The sequence below is a fragment of the Branchiostoma floridae genome, chromosome 12 (assembly GCF_000003815.2).
Source record: "Branchiostoma floridae strain S238N-H82 chromosome 12, Bfl_VNyyK, whole genome shotgun sequence".
In the NCBI taxonomy this organism is placed as follows: Eukaryota; Metazoa; Chordata; class Leptocardii; order Amphioxiformes; family Branchiostomatidae; genus Branchiostoma; species Branchiostoma floridae.
In genome coordinates this window covers 1884899-1906938 of record NC_049990.1, presented here as the reverse complement: position 1 = coordinate 1906938, position 22040 = coordinate 1884899, and the positions used below count along the sequence as shown (strand labels likewise).

Below are 22040 nucleotides of genomic sequence, written 5' to 3'. Positions count from 1 at the left end.
ACGCAACAAAACTTTTAGCTCTTGCAACTAAAACAAAAGGAGCTAATTGACTCATTTGCATTAACTGTCCTTGCTTTCCTTTGAAATCCAAATTGTCTTCAGCTTGACTTTGCCTTAACCTTTGTTTTCGTTGGAATCCCAATTGTCTTCAACATGAATTGTCTTGCAACGTTTCCTATTGGACATCTGAAATTGTCTTCATTCTTAGTTAGAGTATAAAAGACCTGTTTCTTCCAGATCAATTCAGTGTCACTGACGAAAACTGGTGGACTCCAGTTGAAACGTTTGACCGTTTCCAAAACCATATCCAGTTGCTTGAGTAACTACTTTTTGGGCGTAACCAGGGGGTGATGTTTGACCCAGAACAATAGAATACTTCCGGGTCACGTACTACCATCTTCCTGTTTATTCGGAAAATCGAGGCAGACAACGGTTTGGAAAAGTTCCCGGCCTTCCGGAACTAAAATCACAAAATAAGCGGCTTTGGAGACAACCTACTGGTGTTTGTGTGCAAGGCTAGTGTTCAACTTTGTTCAGGTAAGACGATCTGTTGTATTTTGACCCTAAAGCTTCTCTAGATTTGACAGAAAACAAGCGTATCGACGTCTTGATTTTAGTGGGGGTCCCGACTACTGGTAGCCCAGGACTGGACGCTATTCTCAAATAGCGTCCAGGTTCCACCCGTTCAACGGATCCAACATGTGTTCACTGGGCCTTTATTCTTGCCCGTAGCGCCGGATTCTTGAACTCCCTAGATTCTCAACGCACTTACCTGCCTTGACGGGCGAAAAAACAACTCCAGAAGCCCCGAGATAATCCACACCAATATATCTAATATTATTTCTCAGGCTATACAATTGGCTCTTCTAAATTATATCCTCATTACTACAACCTCAGCTTTACCACAATCTCATTATCAGCTGAGCGATGTCGCGACAACTATTGGATAACCAGGAGATGATGTTTGACCCAAAACAAAAGATTACTTCCGGGTCACATGACGCCGTCTTCCTGTTTACTCGGCGAGTCGAGAGTGACAGCGGTTTGGAAAAGTTCCCGTCCTTCCGAAGCTAAAATCACAAAATAAGCGGCTTTAGAGACAACCTACTGGTGTTTCTGTGCAAGCCTACGGTTCAAGTTTGTTCAGGTAAGACGATCTTGTGTACTAGTATTTTGACTCCAAAATCTCTGTAGATTTGACCAAGGAGGTTAAAGAATCTTTCTTTAACCTCCTTGATTTGACAGAAAACCAAAGCGTGTCGTGTTTTTTGGATTCCCATGGTCCCGGTTAACCTCCTTGGTCCCGGGAACTGGTAACTCAGCTTCATTTTTTGTGTCTTCTGTGGGTATTAAAAAAAAGACCATAGCTTGCATTTGGAAGTGATGCACATGTTATTTTGTAGACTTGCTGTTTTCACGACAAGACAAGACAAGACAAATGGAGGAAAATGTTTTGTCAAATTTATTCAAAATTCACACGGGGGAAGCGAGGAGGAGGGCAGAAGATAACGTAAACAACATCTAGGGATTATGAGGGGTTTACCGATGGTCTTTCTTTTGAGAATTATTTAGGTTGCAACCATTGAACATTGAAATGGGTGAAACTGCAAGTTCGCTAAGGTTCATTTTCAAGTGCAGAGGTAACTTTCAAGTGTTAATTGGTGTAAACAATACCTTATTGGTATGAAGAGAGCAGCTTGAATATGTACGGTATACTGTAAACCCCTCCGTCCGTCCCTGGGCAGGAAACTTCCCACCATCTGGTCATCATCATGGCGTGCTCCTTATTTTACGGGGAGGTTCAGTAACTGGCGGGGAGGTTCGGGAACTTATGCTTTAGACATGATTTCAAATTTGCTTGTGCGTGTTTTCACATTGAATTTAGCGTTTTCTCTTCGCACATTCGGGAACAACGTGAAAAAAAACCCATCCGATTTCGCTGAAGTTTGACCGAGTGATTTTACACATTTTACCGGAAAAGTTACCGGATTTCTTCGAGAGATTCTTTTGTTTTCACTGTAGCTACAAGCGTTGGGTGGCGTTTAGCGTCAAGAGTCGCACTCCTTTGTTTTTGTTCTATTGTTATGCTCGTAAACAATAGGTGTCGGTCCCTTTCGCATACGGTCACCTCATTAAAAACCCGTTTTTCGTCACAAAATCGAAGCGGAATCCAAAGGCAAAGCGTCAGACTGTAGACCAGGTTCTTGTCAGCGCATTTGAGCTTACATGCTGTGATTGGCCGTCATTTCTGCGTGCAATTTGGCAGAATTCTATTTCTTGCTTCTCTTTTCCGTGAAAAGTCTGTTTCTGTGGCAAATATAGACCACATTTTCGCCACTTAATACGCCTCACTTAAAAATTCATGCATTGCTATGGCCAGTATGGATTAAATATACCTAACTTGATCGTTCCTATTGTTTCTACAGAAGTTGCCCCAGATCTAGGAGGATGTCGACAACAAGCAGTGCCCAGGGTTTGGGTGACGTCAGGAGAAAGGCGAAAAAGGATTCCTCTGTTCGATCTGTCAGAGAGGAGAAACCCTACAGGTGTGAGGAGTGCAGCAAGCAGTTCAGTCATCTGTGTAATCTAAAGGCTCACGTGCGGACTCACACAGGTGAGAAACCCTATAAGTGTGAGGAGTGCAGCAAGCAGTTTAGTCAGCTGAGTGATCTAAAGACGCACATGCGGACTCACAAAGGGGAGAAACCCTACAGGTGTGAGGAGTGCAGCAAGCAGTTCAGTCAGCTGGGTGCTCTGAAAATCCACATGCGGACTCACACAGGTGAGAAACCCTACAGGTGTGAGGAGTGCAGCAGGCAGTTCAGTGAGCTGGGTAAGCTGAAGAGACACATGCGCACTCACACAGGTGAGAAACCCTACAGGTGTGAGGAGTGCAGCAGGCAGTTCAGTGAGCTGGGTAAGCTGAAGAGTCACATGCGGACTCACACAGGGGAGAAGCCCTACAGATGTGAGGTGTGCAGCAAGCAGTTCAGTCGGCTGGGAAATCTGAAGAGACACATGCGGACTCACACAGGCGAGAAACCCTACAAGTGTGAGGAGTGCAACAGGCAGTTTAGTCTGTTGGATAGTTTGACGAAACACATGCGGACTCACAAAGGATAAAACTTTACATCTGTTCATCTTGAAGACCTATATGCTACTTATTCTCAGTAAAATCAGTTCAGTTTGGCATCGTTGAGACACTAGCTTTTCTGTTATTTGGAAAAGTATCTGTTTTGTGAGAAATCATTATGGGTGAAAGTTAAACACAAACATTTAGAAATTGTCATTGAATGAGAGTTTCACTGCCTCTTTGACGTCATGCTATACAGCAACAGAGACGGGGGCTGACATAGATTGCAACTTATGATCTGCTGCCTAGCGAGTCACATGTTCTATCTGCATTATTACAAGAGAGGTTTATTGTGCATTCCGTGACAAAGATAGGATTTGGACAATTTTTGCGTTAAAAGTTACAGTTCAACCAGTGTGACCCAGTATCTTAGGCTATTCAAGTAATTTTGGTTCCACAAAAATAGTTCAGCTGGAGTGTTATCAAAATTACTTTCGACAATGTTACTTTTGTTGAAAGCGTATTGTATTCAAGTTGATTTCCTATCTTTTAACTTCTATGATCGTAAATCTTGTTTGGTAGTTTTCTAACAAACTAGTTCTAACTTTACATTGTTTTGTTAACTAGAACGTAACATTGTTCTTTTAAACTAGAATGTAACATCGGTTTTGTAAACTAGAACTTATTGTTTTTGTATAGTCATTGAATCAACAGTAGCAAGTTAATGTCTGTGAGGGGAAAAGTGAACTTACAACCTGAAATGATGATAACTGTATTTTTATCTCCTAGGGATAGTGTTTTTAGCTATGTTTCGTAACGTTACACATTTTAGGCTTGTACATGTAGTTTTGTTTAGATAGAACAAAATACTAGTACAGGCGTTCTGAGTTTGTAATATAAGTTCACTTTAATAGCTCTTAAGTTTTAACTATCTTTGTTGTTAATGTTGATACTAAGTAGTTTGTATTCATGTATTTTAAGCAGATTAGAAGATGATTTAGCCTCACAATTTTTAAAGTTCTGATAGGAGAACAATAAAACGAGCAGAATCAGTTATGCTTTTCATAGACAAGTTTAGTTTACCAGCTAGTAGCTATCTTTGTTGATTTTGATATTTTGCAATTACCTATTTTGTTAGTTTGTTTTTAAATAAACAGAAATCAAGCATGTAGTTTTTTTTTTTTACATTGATTTTGTTACCTTATGAGAACTTGTAGGTAATTCACATTTACTTATTATACAGCCGAATAAATCAAATCAAATCATCCAAACGAGCACGAGAACACCCGATAAGAAGACCGGAAGTATAATAATAATGGTTTATTCAGATGTAACAGTTTTACCACATTGCAGCCAAGGGCTGAATTGCGTGGAACTTTACAGAGTCATTAAAATCGTCAATTGTTAAGTAACGTTTTGCTGATGACCATGATGGACTAAATACATAAAGCATTACACTAGTTAACAAATCGTCGATCAAAAGCACTAAATACATTGGTTAAAAACATCGATCAATGACATTAACATGAAATTGAAACACAACCATCACAGGCCTGTTACAGTTTCTTAGAAAGTCACTAGGGGCTAATTTTCTGATCATTTCATTCCCCCAACACCTGAACAGTGTTGATATACACACCATCTCTGTAAGACTATCCACCAATACTCGATATCACAGCCGGTCTGTGGCTAGAAGCTGTAATGTGCGTCTACAACGCTACTGACGGATGGTAATGTATGCAGACAGTAGTCAGTGGGGATTTAAAATGTGAAAAAAGTGTGAGCAATGCAGCAGGCAATTCAGTGAGCGGAGAGATCTGAAGAGACACATGCGGACTCACACAGGGGAGAAACTTTACAGATGTGAGGAGTGCAGCAGGCAGTTCAGTGAGCTGGGTGCTCTGAAGACGCACATGCGGACTCACACAGGGGAGAAACCCTACAAGTGTGAGGAGTGTAGAAGGCAGTTCAGTCAGATTGGGAATCTGAAAGCCCACATGCGGACTCACACAGGGGAAAAACCCTACAGGTGTGAGGAGTGCAGCAGGCTGTTCAGTCACCTGGGTACTCTAAAGAAACACATGCGGACTCATACAGGGGAGAAACCTTACCAGTGTGAGGAGTGCAGCAGGCAGTTCAGTCGGCTGGATAGTTTGAAGAAACACATGGAGACTCACACAGGCGAGAAACCCTACAAGTGTGGGGAGTGCAGCAGGCAGTTCAGTGTGCTGGGTGCTCTGAAAAGCCACGTGCGGACTCACACGGGGGAGAAACCTTACAAGTGTGAGGAGTGCAGCAGACAGTTCAGTCAGCTTGGAAATCTGAAGACTCACATGCGGACTCACACAGGGGAGAAACCCTACAGGTGTGAGGAGTGCAGCAGACGGTTCGATGAGTTGGGGCATCTAAAGAGACACATGCGGACTCACACAGGGGAGAAACCCTATGGATGTGAGAAATGCAGCAAGCAGTTCAGTCAGCTGGGTCATCTAAATGATGATGATGATGATGATGATGATGAATGGTTTATTGGTAAAAGAAATCACTCGCAGCCTGTTTGGCTGAATTGCGGATATCATACAAATAATTCTTGTCCAGCCAGAGCTTATTCTAGAAAATTAAAACATCTGTATCATCAATTATATCGATTAACAACATTTAAATAACAATTAAAATTCTGACAGTAATAAAATCAAATTAAGTGCGTGTATCAACACTTTTAGACACAACAGATATCCTTAGAGATTTAATACACAACACATATCCTTAGAGATAAGGTCATTAGGCATTCAAAAGGCGCACAACGTAGGGGATCGGCGAGTTTCTTAGTCTGTCTGTCCTACATTTGACATGTCGGTATTTGTCACAGTTTCTGGTTGATCTGTTGTGATAGTCCGATCCCTTCGGTGGCAGCAATGACGGTCTGTGTCTTTCCAAGTACGTTCCGAACTTAAAACACAGCTCTCGCCTGCGGTCCGACAGCAGTGGGATGTTTAAGTTCATCCTGGCTTGTTCGTAGTTAGTGAAGCGCCTGCCAAGTATTGTCCGAACAGCTCTCCGCTGTACTGCTTCAAGCCTGTCCGACTGTGCACAGGTGAGGCCCGGATGCCAAACTGGCGCGCAATACTCCAGAACTGGTCGCACAAACGATGTGAAAATGGTGACAAGGTCCTGAGTGGGTAGGTTGAAATGTTTAAGCTTCCGCAAGAAGAATAGCCGACCGTTAGCTTTCCCTATCATTCTGGTGACCTGCGTCTCCCATTTCAAGTCTTTCTGAAGCCACACCCCCAACAGAAGCGTGATTGGCACAACCTCGAGGGGTAATCCATTAATGGTGAGTACTGGCGGAGGGGGCGGACATTTCATAAAGCAGAAAGTGATGACTTGACATTTATCTGGGTTAAGTAACATGTGGTTATTGCGAGACCAGTCAGTGAAACCGTCCAGTTCATTCTGCATTGATGATGGTTCAAGGTAGTGGCGCGATTCTGCCATGGACAGGTCATCAACGTATTTCCACTGATTAATCAGTGCGTCCCTCATAGCGTCATCAAACACCACTAGAAAAATTAACGGACCTAGGAGCGTCCCTTGTGGCACTGAACAGGTCAGTACCTCCCAGTCAGAGAGTTGTCCTCCATAGCGAACTCTTTGCCGCCGCTGGGTTAGAAAGTCGCAGACCCACGGGATTAGTTCCCCCCGGACTCCGAGTCGTAACAGCTTCTGGATGGCTAAAGTGTGGTCTATTCTATCAAAGGCTTTTGAAAAGTCTGTCATAACCATTGTGCAAATGTTCTTGGCCTTTTCAGATTCCCTACAGAGGAAGTCTATCAAGCTGACCAGATACAGTGTTGTAGAGCGGCCTCTCAGGCAACCAAACTGGTGCTGGTCCAGTGACGCACTTATGTCCTCCATAATCCAGTTCGAAACGAAGGACTCGGTGACCTTGGCGAGTTGAGATGTAAGGGAGACTGGTCTGAGTTTGTCGACTGATGGAGGTTGTGACTTGGGTAAGGGCACTACTGTGGCGTCTTTCCATACTTGTGGGACGTAACCTTCCTTGAAAGAAGAATTCATCATGTCTGTGACCGGACCACTTATTTCACATGCAAATTCCTTCAGGATTCTAGTACTCAACTGGTCTGGCCCCGACGCCTTGCCGGCCTTCAGTTTGCGCAAACGGTTGTAGGTATCCCACACGTTGACCTCAGGTGGGCGTGACTTGACGGGCCTATATGCTGGTAACTGTTCAGGATCCAGGGGCGGTCTTCCCTGTGCCACCTCTGCAAACTTCTTGTTGATGTGGTTTGCGATGAAAGTGTTGTCTGCTTCGTCGTGACCGGGGATGTTGAGTGAGAGCTCTGACTGCTGTATATTCAGGATGGTCTTGATCTCTCTGTACCAATCCGCCGGACTGTCTACCTTAAGGTTTTGTATCCTGTCCCGGTAGAAAGACTTACGCGCCTTTTTTACTTCTCTGTTCACCTTGTTACGCAGGTATTTCCACAAGGCAGTCTTGTTTTCTGAGAATGCCTTCTGTCGTCGACGAATCATGTCCTTGATCTCTGGTTTTAACCACGGCTTGTCATTGTTGTGCATTGTCACCTGCTTGGTTGGGAAGAACTTGTTTATAGCATCTTCCATTGTTGTGTAGAACGTCGCGGTTTTGCTGGCACAGGTAGGGGATGTGTACACTTCATCCCAGGATTGAGAACATATCCATTGGCCAAAGACTCGGCGGTCAGAGTCGCGGATAGGTCTCACTGTCTTGCACTTGGTAAAGTTCTCTTTCCTTGTTATTTGCGGTTCCCACAAAACCGTGCTGTGATCACTCAAACCCAAAGGGCTGCATACTTGGGGAATTTTGTAGTGTTTCTCTAGATTGGTGATAATCAGGTCTAACATAGCCTGTCCTCTCGTTGGTTCTTTCACGACCTGGGATAGGTTGTTTCCGTTGCAGAGTTGACCTATATCCAGGTGGTTGAAGTCTCCCAACAGAATTATTCCGGCATCAGGGTTACGTGTTCGTATGTCATCTGTGACAGAGACGAGGTGTTCTAGTAGCAGTTCCTGGTGAGGTGAGGATGGCGGGTGAAGGCTCACATGCGGACTTACACGGGAGAAACCCTACAGGTGTGAGGAGTGCAGCAGGCAGTTCAGTGAGCTGGGTGCTCTGAAGACGCACACGCGTACTCATACAGGTGAGAAACCGTACAAGTGTGAGGAGTGTAGCAGGCAGTTCAGTCAGATTGGGAATCTGAAGGCCCACATGCGGACTCACACAGGGGAAAAACCCTACAGGTGTGAGGAGTGCAGCAGGCTGTTCAGTCACCTGGGTACTCTAAAGAAACACATGCGGACTCATACAGGGGAGAAACCTTACCAGTGTGAGGAGTGCAGCAGGCAGTTCAGTCGGCTGGATAGTTTGAAGAAACACATGGAGACTCACACAGGCGAGAAACCCTACAAGTGTGGGGAGTGCAGCAGGCAGTTCAGTGTGCTGGGTGCTCTGAAAAGCCACGTGCGGACTCACACGGGTGAGAAACCTTACAAGTGTGAGGAGTGCAGCAGACAGTTCAGTCAGCTTGGAAATCTGAAGACTCACATGCGGACTCACACAGGGGAGAAACCCTACATGTGTGAGGAGTGCAGCAGGCAGTTCAATGAGTTGGGACATCTAAAGAGACACATGCGGACTCACACAGGTGAGAAACCCTATGGATGTGAGAAATGCAGCAAGCAGTTCAGTCAGCTGGGTCATCTAAAGGCTCACATGCGGACTTACACGGGAGAAACCCTACAGGTGTGAGGAGTGCAGCAGGCAGTTCAGTCAGCTGGGTCATCTAAAGACTCACATGCGGACTCACACAGGGGAGAAACCTTTCAGGTGTAAAGAGTGCAGAAGGCAGTTTGGTCGGCACTCGGCAGTACAGTCTGAAGAAACACATGGAAACTCACACAACAGAACTTGTACAGGCGTGAGGAGTTAAGCAAGCATTTCAGTCACTCGGTCATCCTACTGGCCACTGGCGGACTCACACAGGTGACAAACAGGTGTGAGTTGCACTAATGAAGCCAGCAGGTGGGGAAGTGAATCAGATCCAACAATTTAGTCAGTGATCCTGAAAAGTTACATGCACTGACATGTTGTCAGTAAAGCCAGTTCAGTTCATGTTTTTGAGGCGCCAGCCTTTTCTGTTGTGGTGTTTATTTTTATCCGATGTAAATAGTGAAGTTCAGTTACCCGTGGTGTTCCAGAATTTTGTTTCCAATATTGTAGTTTTGTTGGATTTGTATCATGTTCAAGTTTGTTTCCTGTTTTATAACTTTCTATGTAGGAATATTGAAGATTTTGTTTGATTGTTTCGTAGCAAACTAGAAGTTAACTACAATTAGAACCTTTTGTATCTTTATTGACATATTTACGTCGTTACGTTTAAAAAGTAGAATTGTATTTCTTGGAAGCACATTGTGTTTTGAATTTGATTCCTCTCTTTTGTATCATGGTAAATTCATGTTTCTTTGTTTTGATTGTTTTGTAACAAACTACTAGAATTATTTTTGTACCTCCATTACTACTGAACATATAACATGTTATAATAAATCCATTGTTATTGTACTGTACTAGAAATAGCTATGTTTCTTAACGATAGTTTTAGACTCACAGTTTCAGTTTAAATAAGAGAACAAGAAAAGTAGTGGTAAGAATTTTGTTAGATATGATCAGTTACTTATTAGTAACTACCTTTCTTGTTGATTTGTATATTTACCCGTGTCGTTGACATTTGCCTCAAAATAAACAGTTGTAGAATAAACATGCAGTTTTTCTTTCACATTGAATTTGTTAGTATATGAGAAGTTTAGGAAATTCCCCATAATCCCCTTTACTTATCATCCCGACCAATGGGAGACGGGATATCTAGCATATGTGATATCAAGACTAGCATATTTGATATCAAGACTAGCATATGTGATATCAAGACTAGCATATTTGATATTACGACTAGCATATTTGATATCAAGACTAGCATATGTGATATCAAGACTAGCATATGTGATATCAAGACTAGCATATTTGATATCAAGACTAGCATATGTGATATCAAGACTAGCATATGTGATATCAAGACTAGCATATTTGATATCAAGACTAGCATGTGATATCAAGACTAGCATATGTGATACCAAGACTAGCATATGTGATATCAAGACTAGCATATGTGATATCAAGACTAGCATATTTGATATCAAGACTAGCATATGTGATATCAAGACTAGCATATGTGATATCAAGACTAGCATATTTGATATTAAGACTAGCATATTTGATATCAAGACTAGCATATGTGATATCAAGACTAGCATATGTGATATCAAGACTAGCATATGTGATATCAAGACTAGCATATGTGATATCAAGACTAGCATATTTGATATTAAGACTAGCATATTTGATATCAAGACTAGCATATGTGATATCAAGACTAGCATATGTGATATCAAGACCGGAAGTTCTGCTGCAGTATCTTTGAAAGTCAATACGGGCCGATTTTATGATTCTTTAGTTTTCCAATCACAACATCAGTGTTAGACAAAGACACACAATCTCTGTACTAGGGTCCACCAATACCCGATATCACAGAGCCGGGGTGTGGCTAGATTCTTTAATACGTTACAACAATGATGAGAGTTATACAATGGGCTAAGCAGAGGTTCGGCTCCGGCTATGATAATGGGGAACACATTGTTTTCAAGACAAAGAACGGGGGGCAAAATAGAAATTCTAACAAAAACGCATAGAAATACGTCAGAAACAGTCTGAGCCGAACCTGTGCTTGAGAAATGCAATATCGCAACATATAAATATATATATATATTCATATATGGCCTCCTTCGGTCAATATTGACCATGGTAAAATCCTAATTGATATGAGCCCTACAACGTCGACTGTGGCTAAACAGTCCTATACCGGAATGACAGTCCTTGCCACATATCGCGACAACTGTTGAGTAATCAGGAGATGGTGTCTGACCCATGATCATAGAATACTTCCGGGTCATCTCTGCCGCGGCTTCCTGTTTACCCGAAGTGGTGAGGCCGACAGCGGTTTGGAAAAGTTCCCGTCCTTCCGGAGCAAAAAACACAACTTTCACGGCTTTAGAGACAACCTACTGGTGTTTCTGTGCAAGGGTAGGGTTCAAGTTTGTTCAGGTAAGACGATCGGTTCTGTTTTGACTCTAAAATGTCTGTAGATCTGACAGAAAACTGAATAATTTGAAGCGTGTCGTGATTTTGGTAGGGGTCCCGTCAACTGTCTTCTGTGGGTGTTAAAAAATAGACCAAAGTCTGCAGAAGGAAGTGATACACACGTTTATTTGAAGCGCTTTGCTGTTTTTCGCAACTGAAAATTTGGGTGAAATTTTCCATCAATGTTTATGCGAATAAGAAGACGGAAAATAACGTAAACAAAATTCTTGGGTCCTTGAGGGGTTTACAGTTGATTTCTTTAAGCCAGGATCGAGGAGAAAGGTTGAAGATATAAAGTAAAAACGTTAACAAATTTTGGGGCCGTTTAAGGGTTTATAGATGATCATTCTTTTATGATTTTTTTTGTTATAATCGTTAGAAATGTTTTACTGGTATGCAGACCGCAGTTGATACATGTACGGTATACTATAAACCCCTCCGTCCGCCCCTGGACCGAAATCTTCCAGCCATTTCTGACACCTGGTGTTCATTATAGCGTGTTCCACATTTTACGGGGAGGTTCAGTAGCTGATGCTTAGGTGTGTTTTCAAATTTAGAGTTTTCTCTTTGCACATTCGGGGACAACTTGTAAGTTCTGTAACAAAAAAAATCCAAAATCCGTTTTCGGTGAAGTTTGACCGAGTAATTTCACACATTTTACCGAGAAATTGCTACAAATTCGGGAGAATCTCCATTTCTTTTTTTCACTTTACTGTAGCTACGGAAGGGGTACGGCGTGTAGCGTCAGAAATCACGCAACTTTGTGCTTATCCTATTGTTATGCTCGTAAACAATAGCGCAGTTTCAGTTTCTTTCGCGTACGTTAATCAGATTGAATACCTTTTTTTAAATAAAAACGCGAAGAAAGTCCGCTACATTGTACAAATGCATATCCAAAGCGTCAGACCAGTCATTTCGCCCCCCCCCCCCTCTTTGCTGTTATTTGCCGTGATTTGTGTCCGAATTCGGTATTCTCAAAGCAGATGCTATGGTGGGATACGATAATATCTTTTATATCATACCTGTGACGCGAAAACGTTCGATACGGGTGTTCCGGACCGTGTAATACAAAGCCGTATCACACAGGCTTAGAAGTTAGCCTCCATAGCAGGCTCTCTATTAGGGGGGGACACTATTTTGCAAAAATGCAGTTTTTGATGAAATACGCCCCTAGAAATATGGAGACGGTCCATCTGGATATGAAAATGTAAAAATTTTGTAAATCTTTGATTGCTAATCCCCCTGTACATACCCCCTGAAGTTTTTAAGTTGATAATGTACTTAACTAGCATAATGCTATATTACTAAACACGCTTACTGCCTTATAAATTGTACTTTGGCATCATTGGCAGAATATTTGACTTCAGGAGAGATCATTGTGGATATCTGAACCTTTAAATGTATTTCCCATGCAAATATGGACTATTCCAAATCACCCCCATGGCAAAAATGGACTGATCCAAACTCAAAATTGGACGAAACGGGCTACAGGTATATTATATTATAGTCTGGAGTCATTTCTACCAATTTTTACACTCAATCGCACAGAGGCAGTTAGCCTTGTAGGATTTTAAAACGCCAGTGGTACTCAAATACTCTGCAAAACAGATTTCTTTGTAGCGAAATGGACCATTGTTTTGAGTATCACAAGTTTTCACATACTGAATCAGGTCCAGGTTCAGGTCCGGACCTCTGGACCTGAACCAGACCTGCATGAACCTGAATTTTCTGTACCGTTTACCCACCCCTATTAGGCACCCCTGTAGCTACATGTAACTTATGTTTTATCCTATCAAGAAATAAATACTTATGCATGTAGGTGGGGGAAAGTTGTGTTCCAACTGAAAAATTTTGCGCACTGCGCTACCTGGATTTAGAATTACGACTTACGTTGCGCCAACCAAAATGCATTTTCAAGTGTGCAAGTGGGTATTTCGAGCACTGTTGCTGCAGGTTAAGGATGCAGCCTTTGGGTTTATCTCTGAGGAAATGTTCCAACAGACAAAGAAAGAAGAAGTCTGTAGTGCCATTGTCCAAGTGGTAACCACAATTACCAATCTGAAGTTACAAGGGTACTGAAAAAGAGAATAGAACCTGGATCGTTTAGACAGTACAGTAGAGAAGGCAGGAAAGGAGGCAGGATGCCAGAGATTCTAATAGTTTGGAAGAGAAATGAAGAGGAGCTTAAGAAGCAAGGACTGAATGAGAAAGCGATTGCAAACATTGCTGTTGATTGGTAGAGAGACATATACTTACTAGTACAAACCATGTACTAGTACACGCCATCAATGAGTGTAAATTTGACTATGGTTCTTTTGATTCTGTTGTAAATAGATGTACCAATAAAACATTGTTGAAATTCAGTATCGCAGCAATTCGTAGGCATCTTGCTTACAATGAGAGATATCAGGGCTCGAAATACTACCTGCTTATGCAGGTTAGTGCAGGTACAATTGGAGCTGTGTAGGTATTTCTGGTGTCTACCTGCACCTAACCTTCACTGGTCCATGTACTGGGTATATACAGGTTAGTGCAGTTAAAATTTTTCTGGTGTCTACCTGCATCTAGCCTGCACTGGTCCATGTACTGGGTATATACAGGTTAGCGCAGGTAAAATTGGAGCTGTGCAGGTATTTTTGATGTCTACCTGCACCTAACCTGCACTGGTCCAAATACTAGGTTTTTATACATCTAAGGGCAGATGATGTAGGTGTACTTGGATTGTTATTAGCATTGAATGTTACCACTACCACCTATATTAAGTAATATTCTGTAGAAAAGAAAAAATAGCAATGGTTCCTGAACAATTTAGTAAGAGCTATACTTCCAAAATTCAGAGTGGTACAGGTAAAATTTGACTGGTGCAGGCTATTTTCAAGGTTACCTGCACCAGTGCAGGTATGCAGAAAAGGTATTTCGAGCCTTAGATATATTATGTACATGTACAAGAGAGCTTAGTAGTAGAGAGAACAGTCAACTGTTGCTTTTCTGTACATATTTCACGACACATAAATTGTATACAAAAACACTGGTTTTAAGCTTGGCAAAAAACTGTGTTTTTGTAACCTTGAAACAATGTTTCTTTTTTAAGTTGCCCAATTCCGTGGCATCGAGTTTCTGAAAATTTTATCAATATTCTTGTGACACTCTGAAGTTGATTTAAGTGCTCTTTATTATTCTCAGAACTTGTCGAATTACTGCCCTATCGTGACTTCTGTGTTTTTGGCAAAATAATGGAAATTCGCCCCAATACTTGCTGCGCTGTTGTCATGGCAACCAAGAATATTAAGCCAAAACTTGATAGAAAGGTATCTTGGAGTGTAATGTATCATTTAATTACACAAAATGTGCAAAAAGAACTGAAGTAATGCAGTCAGTGCTTGCAGACCTTAGCATCGTCACACAAGTACATGGCGAGGGGGGTATCCAAACTTCAGGGGGTATGTACAGGGGGGTTAGAGTTTTACAATTGCCTAATTTTTGTGATTTCTGTGTTTAGATAGATCATCTCCATATTTTAGGATGCGTATTTCAAAAAGTTTGTACTAATGTCCCCCCCTATCTCTATGGCGCCGGCAGTCAGAAAAGGCCAGCAATCAGCGACCCAGTACAAAAAAGAAATGGCCAGCAAAAGTGTACTATGAGCCAAAAAAAGGCCATAGAGAGCCTGCTATGGAGGCCACTTCGAAGTTGTATCACACACGTTCCCATCGTGTGTGATACAACAATAATTTGAAATACTGAACACGCCGAGTGTAGCGCGGTCGAAAATTCGAATACCTAAGTCGGACGTCGGAACATTGCAGTTGCAGCAATTTTTGTTCGAGAGCAGCAAAATTTTCTCAACTTCTGGGGTATTTTTAATCGAAATATGTGTTTTCTCGGGTTGGCATGATATGAATAGAATATAACACGGTGTCGCGGGTCGGGCTGATACCTCGGTTTATACGGAATACACCGTGTTGTATTCTATACATACTGACTGGAGGAGTGTAACCGGCCCTCTTGGAGCTTACGAGGCAGAATTCTTTTCGTTGCCTTTTTTTCTAAGAAAATGTTGCTCCTGTGGCAAATACACACCGTACTTCCGCCTCCACGCCTTACTGAAAATTTTATGCCTTGCGGACCAAACATCTATGAATGAAACATTTCTAACATGACCATTCCTATTGTCTCTACAGAAAGTGCAACAGATCTAGGAGGATGTCAACAACAAGCAGTGCCAAGAGTTTGGGTGACGTCGAGAGAAAGGCAAAAAGGGATTCTTCTGTGCGATCTGTCAGAGAGGAGAAACGCTACAAGTGTGAGGAGTGCAACAAGCAGTTCAGTCAGCTGGGTGGTCTGAAGGCTCACGTTCGGACTCACACAGGGGAGAAACCCTACAGGTGTGAGGAGTGCAGCAGGCAGTTCAGTCAGGTGGGTCATCTGAAAAGTCACATGCAAACTCACACAGGTGAGAAACCCTACAGGTGTGAGAAGTGCAGCAAGCAGTTTAGTCAGCTGGGTCACCTGAATATTCACATGCGTTCTCACACAGGGGAGAAACCCTTCAGATGTGAGGAGTGCAGCAAGCAGTTCAGTCGAATGGATACTCTGAAGACTCACATGCGGACTCACACAGGGGAGAGACCCTACAGATGTGAGGAGTGCAGCAGACAGTTCAGTCACCTGGGTACTCTAAAGAAACACATGCGGACTCACACAGGGGAGAAACCCTACAGGTGTGAGGAGTGCAGCAAGCAGTTCAGTCAGCTGAGTAATCTGAAGAAACACGTGCGGACTCATACAGGTGAGAAACCTTCAGGTGTGAGGAGTGCAGCAGACAGTTCAGTCACCTGGGTACTCTAAAGAAACACATGCGGACTCACACAGGGGAGAAACCCTACAGGTGTGAGGAGTGCAGCAAGCAGTTCAGTCAGCTGAGTAATCTGAAGAAACACGTGCGGACTCATACAGGTGAGAAACCTTCAGGTGTGAGGCGTGCAGCAGGTAGTTCAGTCGGCAGTACAGTCTAAAGAAACACATGGAAACTCACAAATGAACTTGAACAAGTGTGAGGGAGTCAAGTTAGCATTTCAGTGAGTAAATGGCATTGGTAGACTCACACAGGTGAGAAACAGGTGTGAAGGGTACCGATGAATCCGGCAGGTGGGGAAGTGAATCAGATCCTACAGTTTAGTCAGCGGTTGAACCTGAAAAGTTACATACTGATACGTTGTCAGTAAAGCCAGTTTAGTTCTTGTTTTTGAGGCACCAGCCTTTTCCGTTATGCGGTTCATTTTGATCCTATGTAAATAGTGAAGTTCAGTTACCCGTGGTTTTCTAGAATTTAGTTTCCAAGATGTTACTATTGTTAGTTTTGTTGAATGTGTATCATGTTCAAGTTTATTTCCTGTTTTGTAACTTCTATTATGGACTATTGTAGATTGCTTTTGATTGTTTCGTAGCAAACTTGAAGTTACTAAAACTAGCACGCTTTGGTATCTGTATTTACATATTCACATACAGTAGCAAGGTACGTCCACTAGAAAAAGTAGAAGTTTGTTTCAAAGATATTTGTTGGAAGCGCATTGTGTTTTGAATTTTTTTCTATCTATTGACTTTTATGATGTTAAATTCATGCTTCTTTAGTTGTAACAAACTTACTAATAGAACTTAACATTGTTTTTGTACCTTATTGACATATGTACCGTAACAAGTTAATGTCTTGAAGGTAAAGATTACCTCCTTTACGAGTGAACTTACAACCAGAGATGATGATAAGTCCATTGTTATTGTACTCTTCTAGGAATAGCTATTTTTCTTAATGTATTTTAGACTCCAGTTCTAGTTTAGATAAGAGAACAAGAAAACTAGCAGAAGTGTTAAGTATTTTGTAAGATAAGATCATTTACCTGTTTTAGTAACCATTGCTTTAGAATAAACACTTCGAAAATAAACATGAAGTTTGTCTTCCATATTGAATTTGTTACCACATGAGAAGTATAGGAAATTTACTTATCCCATTTACTTATCATCCCATCCATTCGAAAACGAGATATGTAGCACACGAGATACCAAGACCGGAAGTCCTGCTGCATTAACTTTGAAAGTCACTAGGGGCTGATTTCCTGGTTCTTTCAGTCTCCCAAGACCACATCAATCTCTAGATATATCTGGCACACGCGCGCGATACCAAGACCGGATGTCCTGCTGCAGTATGTTTGAGAGTCAATAGGGGCTGATTATCTAATCATTTTAGTTTCCCAACACCACATCAGTGTTAGATAAAGACACACAATCTCTGTAGTATGGTCCACCAATACCCGATATCACAGAGGTGGGGTGTGGCTAGAATCTTTAATGTGCGTCCAGTCCACACTACAACATTTATTAGAGCTATACAATGGGTTCTGCATTCAGCTAAGTAGAGGTTAGGCTCCGGCTATGATCATGGGGAAAACATTATTTTCAAGACACAAAGGAAGGGGGACAAAATCTAAAGCCTAACAATGCTACCGACGGTTGGTAATGCAAGCGGACAGTAGTCAGTGCCACCATAAAACAGGCCAATCATTTATCGTTGTGACTGCCGTCTCTTTATATCCGACAAGACCGCAACGACACGCTCATAACATTCCCCAATCCCATCCTCCTAACGCCCGGTCCCCAACGGCATTACCTTATGGGGCCCTGCTATCCCATGCCCTATCAGTGGTTATTATAATTGTCGCCACAAACAAGCTGTCAATCAGAGAAACGGCCTTTCTTGGGCTTGTTGTCGCAAGCTGTCTCGCAAAGGCCGCTTGGAAGCTACCAGCCAATCATGTTACGTCTTACATAGCACCATCCTCCTACGCCCGATCCCCAACGGCTGACTGCCCATATAAGAATATTTGCCAACCTGATGAAGTTATTCACGGATCTCATCAATATTTCTTTTTACTTAATGGTCACCACGTAACAAGGCCTGAAGGCCACTCCAAGGTTACATGATTAGAACTGTAACAGCATCTCTTCACCCTAGGTCAGAAACATCATGATTGAGACCAGCCCAATTGCTCACAATGAGTGAGGACTAACTGGCGAAGCAGGGGTTACGAGGGCTGCTCGGGAAATTCCCTAACCCATTTTGGCCGGAATGGTTTGATCCGCTACATGTTCGCACATGCGGCGGGTTCTTTAACGTACTTTGGGGTGTTGCTCTCCCCGAACACCGGACCTCCATCAGAAGGCGGCCCTAGCCGAAGCTAGGTACTCATTTTCACCTGAGTAAAGTGAGGAAAGTCGTATAAAGTGCCTTTCCCAAGGACACAAGATCGGACCTCCATCAGAAGGCGGCCCTAGCCGAAGCTAGGTACTCATTTTCACCTGAGTAAAGTGAGGAAAGTCGTATAAAGTGCCTTTCCCAAGGACACAAGATCGGTGACACGAAGCTGGATTCGAACCCGCAACCTCTCGGTCATGGGCCGTACACAATACCACTGTGCTACGCGGTCCCACTGAATTTATAAGTAGGGCGGTCCCTAACTGGTCTGAGTGCACAAGGTAGCAGAGGTAACACAGGAAGTTTTGACACGGCTGTGGTTCCTCTGAGTAGGAGAATGAACATTCCACGTCAATAGAAATTGCAACACCCATTTCCATCATACACCAATGACAACCAAAATGGCGGCGCCCTTTGACGCAGGCTAAGCCATATCACAAACCTGTTATACATGTAATATTATTTCTTTACCTACACAATTAGCTCTTCTAAATTATATCCTCATTACTACAATCTCAGCATTCAGCTGAGCGATGTCATAACAACTATTGGATAACCAGGAGATGATGTTTGACCCAGAGCAATAGAAAACTTCCGGGTCACATGACGCCCTCTTCCTGTTTACTCGGAGAGTCGAGAGCGACAGCGGTTTGGAAAAGTTCCCGTCCTTCCGAAGCTAAAATCGCAAAATAAGCAGCTTTAGAGACAACCTACTGGTGTTTGTGTGCAAGACTAGCGTTCAAAACTGTTTAGGTAAGACGATCTGCTGTGTTTTGACCCCAGAAACTCTAGATTTGACAGAAACTGAAGCGTGTCGTGTTTTTCGGTAGGGGGTTCCATCAACCAAGGAGCTTTTATCAGGTGGTAACACATCTCCAAACTGTGAGTGTTGAAAAATAGACCATAGTCTACGATACACATGTTCCTTTGTAGCTTTTCTGTTTCCTTACCTAAAATAGTGGAAACTTTCTGTCACACTTTTTGTTCAATTCGCACAGAGGAGGCGAGGAGAAAGGCAGAAGTTAACGTAAACAAATTGTGAGGTCCTGTTGGGGTTTACAGAGGTGTCTTTCTTTTATGAATATATAGCGATGTAATCGTAAAATCGAGTGGAACTACAGGTGTGTTAACCTATATTGATAGTTGCAGAGGCACTTATGTAGTGTTAATTGGTGTTAAGAAACGTCTTACTGAAATGAAGGACACATTTCTTGTATGTACGGTATATTGTAAACCCCTCCGTCCGCCTTGGGCTGAAACTCCCGCCATTCTAACATCTGGTGTTCATCATGGCGTGTTCCTTATTTTACGGGGAGGTTCAGTAACTGCTCAACAGAAGTGTTTTCAAATTTAGGGTTTTCTCCTTTTTTTTCGGAGACAATTAGCAGAAAACTACCGATTTCAGTAAAGATTGACCGACTGACGTCACATATTTAGCCGAAAAATTTTAGAGATCACCATTTCGTTTCTTTCATTGTAGCTACGGGCGCCGGAGAAATAAATCAGAATTCGAGAGATTGACCAACTCTTTGTTTTCAGTGTAGCTACCGGAGCGGGACTGCGTCTAGCGTCAGAAATTACACTCTTGTTTTTGTCCTATCGTTATACTCGAAAACCATAATGTCGGTCCCTTTCGCATAAAAAAGTACTTTCATCACATTTAAATCATTTTTTTCATGACAATTTTGTAACAGACGGAAGAACGCAATATCCAAAGAGACTGCTGCATATGCGCTTCTATTATTCGTATTACGCCTTTTTGGATAATTCGGCTAATTGCATAGAATTGCAAAATCCCAAACCATTTGCCATTCATTCTATCGTATAAGGCTTCGCAGAATTGGATAACCCCCGGTCTCAAACTTCGGGTTTTTGGATAGAATTACGTCAAACTATAGCGAATAAAATGGGAAAATTTACGCTAAAACTTACAAAATGAGGCCAAAATCAACCAACAACTGTATGTAGGAAGGCATAAAATCATGAAAAGGACCGTAAGATAGGTAGATTCCACAGAAAATCTTGCCGATACCGCTGTGGAAGCGCGCGAACATTTGGTCAGGCGCCATTTTGATAGGTTGCCGCAAGGCATGATGGGCGGACGTCATGGGAACGTCAACACACGCTTTTGAGTTCATATTTCCCCTTCAGACAACGTATAAACTTGGTTTACCCTAAAAAATGTCTCATTATTGAGCTGATTTCGGCTGCACTACGTAGATTTTTACAGCGCACGTAACGCAAAAGGGTCAATGAACTGTTATGTCGCAATCAGCCGCATTGAATGGCGGGATATCTCAAGCCACGCTGCGACGCCATTTTAAATGTTTTGAAAGTGAAATTTTCCGTCTACCACCGCGAAAGACGGCGTCGAGTTTAAAATTTCAGCGTAATTTGTGGACACAAGATGTAAATAAGAAGGTGAAGAGTTTATCTCTCCAATACCTACCGTCATTTTGCTCAAAATTACGAAATCAACATAATTTTTTCCGGCATACAAGCGGAGTTGTGTTTGTCTTTGTTGTGGTTCAATTAGTTATGCTCTCGGCAGTGCGAGTCAAGCGTATTTGTCTACATGTTCATTTAGCCACCGACTTAAAAATCTTTATTAGATTTATCATCGCACGTAAATTGTATAATATCGGAACGTATGATTATGTAAAGCTTGTAACTGGAATCTGTTCGATCTTTTGCTGGCTATTTAGTGATGTTGTAGATTCAAACAGTTGGCGTTCCATTCGTTCAAAACAGTACTGTAGGCTATTAAATAACTACTGCTTAGACTACTACTGCTCTAGATGAACAAATGTCTGATTCAAAAGTTTTGTAAATGAAGTTCCGTATCGTATGTGTGGTGTTTGTGTCTTGCGTAGTAGTAATCCTATATTCGCCCCCCTCCCGGCTCCCTTCGGGGCGTTAGTGCCCAACTTCGGACTGTTGGATAAAATGCGCTGACAAATGAGCTATCCAAATAAGCGAATTCCACTGTATAAAGAGATCCTACCATTACCGTAATCGCCGAATTGTACCCTATGTATTTTAGACTTATGCTAATTCTTGTATTTACACCGCTATTCAGTCTTTTGAATGCAAGTTTGATATGTTGTTTACCATGTCAATTGTTAAATAAACCATTCATATAAAAACAACCATTCATACAAAAGACACAGGCACACACACAACCATTCATACAAAACACACTGGCACACACACAACCATTCATACAAAACACACAGGCACACACACACATAGAGAAACACTCAAACACACACACATGCAGACACACACAAACACACATACAGAAATACAGACACAGACATATACGCACATAGAAACTAGCCTCCTTCGCCGGCCTATCAGGGGGCCTTGGCGTAAGTTTTTTTTTTGGGGGGGGGGGGGGGGTTGTCTTCTCGTTTTTTTTTTTCTTTCCCCCCCCCCCCCTTCTTTTTCTTCCTTCTCCTTTTTTCCCTTGT

General features: G+C 42.3%; 3 protein-coding genes and 1 pseudogene across 4 annotated transcripts in view; all 4 read left to right on the top strand.

Moving 5' to 3' along the window:
• LOC118427944 (zinc finger protein 234-like) overlaps positions 1-4023 on the top strand; it is a 10309-nt gene extending 6286 nt beyond the window's left edge. Inside the window, exon 3 of the mRNA XM_035837911.1 lies at positions 2417-4023. Coding sequence (XP_035693804.1) covers positions 2417-3123 — 707 coding nt within the window. The 3' untranslated portion in view covers positions 3124-4023. The remainder of the gene's footprint in view (positions 1-2416) is intronic.
• LOC118427815 (zinc finger protein 678-like) overlaps positions 1-22040 on the top strand; it is a 161529-nt gene that overhangs the window by 65317 nt on the left and 74172 nt on the right. The window contains exon 1 of one of the 2 annotated variants that reach the window (XM_035837776.1): positions 287-537. The exons of the other annotated variant lie outside the window; for it this stretch is intronic. The gene's annotated coding sequence lies outside the window, so the exon portion shown is untranslated. Of the gene's footprint in view, positions 1-286; positions 538-22040 lie in introns of those variants that run through there. 2 annotated transcript variants of the gene reach the window in all.
• LOC118427943 (zinc finger protein 845-like) lies at positions 3798-9055 on the top strand. Its single transcript, XM_035837910.1, has 6 exons — positions 3798-3803; positions 4852-5548; positions 6093-6167; positions 6883-7013; positions 8214-8820; positions 8961-9055. The coding sequence occupies exons 1-6, from the start codon at positions 3798-3800 to the stop codon at positions 9053-9055; spliced, it is 1611 nt and encodes a 536-aa protein (XP_035693803.1).
• LOC118427941 overlaps positions 15506-22040 on the top strand; it is a 7659-nt pseudogene continuing 1124 nt past the window's right edge.